Source organism: Entamoeba dispar, genomic scaffold (genome assembly GCF_000209125.1).
Source record: "Entamoeba dispar SAW760 scf_1105229458187 genomic scaffold, whole genome shotgun sequence".
Taxonomy (NCBI): Eukaryota; Evosea; order Mastigamoebida; family Endamoebidae; genus Entamoeba; species Entamoeba dispar.
Window position 1 is genome coordinate 29,480 of NW_001853067.1, and position 6,000 is coordinate 35,479.

Below are 6,000 nucleotides of genomic sequence, written 5' to 3' on the forward strand. Positions count from 1 at the left end.
ATTTAGATTTCAAGATATGAACAAGAAATAATCAACATAAAGAAAATACATTGAGATTATAAATAACAAAATATATGAAAGGATAGTAAAGAACTGTTTAGTTAGTTTTGGTATCTGGGAGTAAAGTATGTGTGAAGGTGCTGATGTGCAGCTTGATGATCAAAATGTTCATCAATCCATCCAAGAACATCAGTGTTTTCATTAGCAGCTCTAATATCAGTTTGTTGATCTAAAATGTCTAACATTACTCTTCTCTTATCCATCTCAAGTTTCTTTGCTGGTGGAATTTTTGGTTGACCCGCTCCTCCAAGACAACCCCCAACACATGCCATCATTTCAACTACATCAACTTTTAATTCTCCTTTTCTAATAAGGTCACAAGCATGTCTAATAGCAAAACCACCATGACAAACAGCACCTGTGATAATATTCCCACCAATATCAACAGAGACATTTGTCATTGTAGACCCACTTGCAGCATGTTTAAAAGTTTCTTCCTTTTTAACAGTACAAGTGCTCCAATCAACTCCAGCATTACGTGCAATTACTCTCAATACAGTCTCACAAACTCCTCCAGTCTTTCCAAAAATATTAGAACCACCAGAAATACGTCTAAATGGTAAATCACATTGACCATCTTCAGTTTTAGCAAGGACTTCTTCCCTTTCTTGAGTGAACTTACATTCTTCTGGTGGAAGATGTTTTTTGAAATAAGCGGCAATTTCATTTGAAGTGCATGAAGCGTCATAGTCTTGGTGAATTTGTTGTCTTTGGCACTCTGTTTTTTTAGCAATACATGGCATTATTCCGACTGTGTAAAGGTCTTCTACTGGAATTCCTACATCCTTTGCCCATCCTCTTTTAATACAACCAGCTAAACACCCAATTGGTGAACGGGCAGTAGAGACATTTGGAATTAAGTCAGGATATTCCTTTTCAACAAGTTCAATCCATGCGGGACAACATGAAGTAATAGCTGGCCCTTTCCCCTCTTTTTTCATTTCAATAACCTCAGCATAATCATCCATCGTTGTCTTATCAGCTCCAGCATCAACATCAAATACATAATCAAATCCAATAAGTCTTAAACAATGAACTAATTGTGCCATAGCAGTACTTCCAATTGGCATTCCCATGGCTTCAGCAACACCTAAACGAGTTGAAGGTGCAATCATAGCAACAAGTTTTTTTCCAGCTTTTTTAGCTTTAAAAGTGTCAGTAAGATGATCTATTGGTGTAATAGCACCAAAGTTACAAACTAAAGAACATTGACCACATCCAGTACATTCAGACTCATCAATAAGTACTCTAGTCTTATCATTATTTTCTTGAGAAAGTTTATCTCTATTAGGATGGATAAATGGTGGAATTTTTGGTGGTTGTTTTACTAATACTCCAAAGGTACATTTAGTAGCACATATTCCACAACCCATACACTTAGACCAATCAAATTGGATACTATGGTTATGATCATGACCAGTAACTGTATGTGATGGTTTAGGTGGCATTGTTCTTTAAGTTAGAATGAAAAGTTATCACTTCCTCATTTTATATAATTTCTTAAACAGAATCTATTTAAATTCAAACTTCTTTGTATTGCTTCTTTTTTGTTCTTCTTGTTATAGAACTAGTGATTTAACAAAACCAACAATTTATTTTGACTTCTAATTTCTTTGTTGAACTAACTTAAAGTGTTAAAAAAGTTTGTAGTTATCATATGATTGTAGGAATCTTAATAATTATTTTATCTGTTAGTTGTTGTAATTAAAGAATATCTAAAAATATAATTTCTATTTGTTTTATAGAAAAATAACAATTTCTTAAAAAAAAATAAAATTATGTTATATATTCCATTATTAGTTTGTTATTGAACAACTTCACACTTACCAGTTTCTATATTGTAGATCATTGAAACAATATTACATTGACCCTGTTTTATCAAAGGTTGTAATAATGGATTTGAACGAAGATATTCAGCATGTTGTATTGCACTTTGAATACAAGTAGAGCAAATGTCATTATTACATTTTTCAGCAATTGGAATAAGATCTGAAAGAATAGAAGAAAGCGCATTCTCTGAATGTGCACGTTGACATGCAGCAGTACATGCACCACAAGAGGTATGACTTAAAACAACGATGAGAGGAGTTTTTAAATGAGTTACACCATATTCTATTGACCCTAGTTCTGTTTGTCCAATAACACCACCAGCAGAACGAACAACAAAAATATCTCCAAAATTAACATTAAATAGGTATTCTGGAGGTGCTCTTGAATCGGAACAACAAATAACTGTAGCAATTGGTTCTTGTTTATTAATTAATTCTTTTCTTCGTTCCTCAAAATTGTATGTTATTGTTTTACCTTCAACAAATCGATTATTACCATCAAGTAAGAAAGTAAGAGCTTGTTGTGGTGTTAGTTGGGTCATAAGAAATATTTTCTTTTAGATGATTCAAAAAAATAGGTTAGATTAGATTATTAATAACGGATTTGTCTCTCTTTGATTGGTCATTTTCATTTTATTTTAATTTTTTTTATTTTTAGTTTTATTTTCTTTTTTTTTTTTTAATAATTCAACCATTCATTTATTTAAAAAAAATGTTCATTCCAAAAACTAAAAATACATTTTTTTAGATAAGTCCACAATTTATTTTATTCAAACAGAGAAAGATTGTTTCATTTTATTAATATTTTTTCTTTTTTATTTTTTACGTTTTGAATTTAATTTATTTTCAATATAAATTGATGCATTAATTTTTATTTTAATGTGACTAAATCTTCTTATTTTTGTCTCACTTTTTAAAAGGATAATTCCCCTTGTTTTTCTTTTTAAAAACATAAAAGAATTTTTTTTATTTTCAATGAACAGAAAACAAAAATACCTTGAATTTAATTGTAATTGATACCATTAATTATGAGCATTTAAAAATTTGACTCATTGTATTCTCAATTAGATGAAACAATAATAGAAATGAACAAAAAAGTAAATTTTAGGATGAATAATTTAATGAAACACCATTAGAAGGGCAAAAATAGAAAGCAAAACAGAAAAAACAATAAGAGAAGAATGATACTATTAACAATACAATAACATCAAACAATAAGACTTTTAATTGAAAAAAGGAGGCAAATAAGTAAATAACAAAAACAACAACCAAATTAGTTAAATAGTGAATGCTAGTAATGAGTTTAATAATTAACCAAATGAAGAACGTCAAATTGATTATCAGTTATTTATTATATTTTATATTTCCTCATTATTTATCTTCTATTTTATTTCATTTATTATTATTACTTAATTATTTAAACAAAAAGAAGAAGTAATTAATTATTTAAATATTATTAGTTGAAAGGAGATGGAAGTGGAGAAGGAATAGGATGTGAATATAACTAGAAATGGAAATATGAATGAGTAGAAAGGACGAAGGATAAATAAGAGATTAGTTCATCTTTCTCAACTCTTGCACATTTGAATAGCACAAATCATGGTTAACGCCGATAAAGATCCATGAAGCACTATTTGACAATAAACACTTTAGAATTACCATCTGCTGTATTGATCACCTCAGTTTTAATGCTCAAACTTTTCTTTTATTTATTTAGTTGAGTTCTTTTCTTTCTTTGAAATAAACACAACATTCCAAAATAATAAATAAGCACAAAAATAAGAAAACAAAATATAATCAACAATAAACGTCCAATCACAAAATAATAAATAATAGTAAACAAATAAAAAATGATAAACAATAAATAAAATAACATAAAAATAGAATACTAATATATAATCAATGAAAAATGAATGATATAAATAATTTAATTAATGACATTTTTTGTATATTCAATTTTTCATTGGTTTAAGAAGTTATTTTATTAAACTATTGTTATTACACCACTATTCTCTGTATAACAGAATATTGTGTTGTTATTTGTGTGATTATTTGAATTTAATATAATAAAAATAAAATATTATTACTTTAAGTATTAGTCAGTTAATTTTTCAACAACAAATAGTAATCCATGAGAAAGTGTTTTGGTGAACGTAAATTATTAAATTCAATTACTACAACAACAACAGTTAGTTAGAAGTTGGTGTTTTTAATAACTATGACTGTGAAGAAGAATTAAAATAATGATGAAGTTATATCAAAAGAATATTTTAAAAAATAACAAAATTATAAAACATAAGACGAAGTTAACATAAATGAAATAGATTATCTTTAAATATGAGACGAAGTAAGTTATATTAAATAGTCATTATATTAATATTTTTTTTATATCCTATTTATTATTTTATATATTTTTCATTATTATATTTGCTTATTTATAACCTTTTTATTATTGAGTATTTTGTTATAATAATAAACTGTTTTATATTTCATTTAATATGAATCATTATTTAATTATTTATAAATCACTCAATATTATATTATTATAAATAAATTATAAAGATATGTAATTTACTGTATTCATTAGTTTATAACTAAATTAAATAATTTCTTTAATTGTCATTTATTAAAGAGTTGCTTAAATATTACAATAATTATTCAATTAATATATTATTTAAAAAAGAAGAATAAGAAAATATATTCAAGAATTAAGTTAGTATAAATAAATTATCATTAATATTTAATATTATCCTTAGTATTATTAAAAGATAAGAAAAGAAGATAAATCAATTTTTTAAATAAAAAAAATAATTAAAGAAATTGAATTAATGGATTTAATAAATGAAGTGTTAATTGTAAATTACCAATCATTATTTCATTGATATCGAATGTTTTTATAAATATTGAAATATTGATTGATATTATTAAATGAATTGGTTATTACTTAATATCAATTCCTATTTTATATAATATAATGTCAAAATTAAAATGATATATAATGAATTAATAATGATAATTCAATTGGTAATAATTATATTGTTCTATCATTTTTTAATTCTATTAATTTAACTTATTTTTTTAATGTTAATAATAAAGAAAAAATAAATAGAATGTAACACAGAAAATATGGTTATTAAGACAATCAAAAAGTAGAATGATGATGTCTATTTATGATAATAATTAATACACTTAATTAATTGTTTACTCTATCATATATTCATTATTTCTACTATATTATAATTCTAAATGAACATAACTTATAAAAATAAGTTTGAAACAAATAAATTCATATTTTAATATAATTAATTTTTATTACATAATATAAAATAAAGAATAAAATAATTAAAAAATAAATAAATAACAACAAACAATGATTAACCTATAACAGTCATTCTTTTGATTAATGTGAATATAAGATTCAATTCTTATAGAGGAATAATAAAAAACTAACTTGTACTTCACTTGTTAATAAATCAACTTACTACAATATGTTCTTAGTTGTTATTTATTGTATTGTAATTGTCTATGCTCTTCCTCCAGTGCTTTCCTTCTTAATAAAAGAAACAAGTGTTTTCTCATCAGAAACAAAAATAATCTAAATTTTGTTGTAAATATATTAATTAAAATAAAAAAATTTTCTAAAGAAAATACTTAGAACTTATAATTCTGATAATGAATCAGACAGGAATAATTGAGAATAGTAAAAGATTCATTAACGAATATAAATTAGACATTGGATTATATCTTATTTTAATAGTAATTAATAATTTCGTTGGATTCATTCCAACTCATCAAGAAGTTCCTTATAAAGAAGACCCAAATTATATGTTTTCAAAACGTAATGATATTATTCCAAGAACAATGAATGTTATTATTAATTTTTATATTCCAATTTGTATCATTGCAATGATATCTATCTATAAAAAGAATATAGAAAGAGGGTTAACAATGCTCATTCCATTTCTAAATAGTGAGGTAATTGTTGGAATTATTACCCAATTATTAAAACGATATTCCGGAAAGCCAAGACCATTTTATAATACATATTGTATTGAACATTATAAACCAAGTTGTAATCATAGTTTTCCATCTGGCCATACTGCATATGCTT

At 24.9% G+C, this 6,000-nt stretch overlaps 3 protein-coding genes across 3 annotated transcripts, besides 14 other annotated features; 1 reads left to right on the top strand and 2 right to left on the bottom strand.

Moving 5' to 3' along the window:
• Nucleotides 1-101: 101 nt before the first annotated feature.
• On the bottom strand, nt 102-1,508 carry EDI_275870 (iron hydrogenase, putative; the record flags this gene model as incomplete). The annotated part of the gene is made up of 1 exon (XM_001734320.1): nt 102-1,508. The coding sequence occupies one exon, from the start codon at nt 1,506-1,508 to the stop codon at nt 102-104; it is 1,407 nt and encodes a 468-aa protein (XP_001734372.1).
• Nucleotides 1,509-1,761: 253 nt separating this feature from the next.
• Nucleotides 1,762-1,850: a sequence feature (AT_rich).
• Nucleotides 1,851-1,864: 14 nt separating this feature from the next.
• On the bottom strand, nt 1,865-2,431 carry EDI_275880 (carbonic anhydrase, putative; the record flags this gene model as incomplete). The annotated part of the gene is made up of 1 exon (XM_001734321.1): nt 1,865-2,431. The coding sequence occupies one exon, from the start codon at nt 2,429-2,431 to the stop codon at nt 1,865-1,867; it is 567 nt and encodes a 188-aa protein (XP_001734373.1).
• An 82-nt stretch (nt 2,432-2,513) lies between these two features.
• Nucleotides 2,514-2,569: a microsatellite.
• A 112-nt stretch (nt 2,570-2,681) lies between these two features.
• Nucleotides 2,682-2,770: a sequence feature (AT_rich).
• Nucleotides 2,771-3,233: 463 nt separating this feature from the next.
• Nucleotides 3,234-3,309: a microsatellite.
• Nucleotides 3,310-3,324: 15 nt separating this feature from the next.
• Nucleotides 3,325-3,348: a sequence feature (AT_rich).
• A 298-nt stretch (nt 3,349-3,646) lies between these two features.
• Nucleotides 3,647-3,827: a microsatellite.
• Nucleotides 3,828-3,936: 109 nt separating this feature from the next.
• Nucleotides 3,937-3,975: a sequence feature (AT_rich).
• A 178-nt stretch (nt 3,976-4,153) lies between these two features.
• Nucleotides 4,154-4,183: a sequence feature (AT_rich).
• A 58-nt stretch (nt 4,184-4,241) lies between these two features.
• Nucleotides 4,242-4,433: a microsatellite.
• Nucleotides 4,395-4,567: a microsatellite.
• A 39-nt stretch (nt 4,568-4,606) lies between these two features.
• Nucleotides 4,607-4,705: a sequence feature (AT_rich).
• A 142-nt stretch (nt 4,706-4,847) lies between these two features.
• Nucleotides 4,848-4,997: a sequence feature (AT_rich).
• Nucleotides 4,998-5,167: 170 nt separating this feature from the next.
• Nucleotides 5,168-5,250: a sequence feature (AT_rich).
• A 225-nt stretch (nt 5,251-5,475) lies between these two features.
• Nucleotides 5,476-5,527: a sequence feature (AT_rich).
• A 34-nt stretch (nt 5,528-5,561) lies between these two features.
• On the top strand, nt 5,562-6,000 carry EDI_275890 (uncharacterized protein; the record flags this gene model as incomplete). Its single annotated transcript, XM_001734322.1, has 1 exon — nt 5,562-6,000. A coding segment is annotated over one exon (439 nt), but the record flags the coding sequence as incomplete, so codon positions are not given.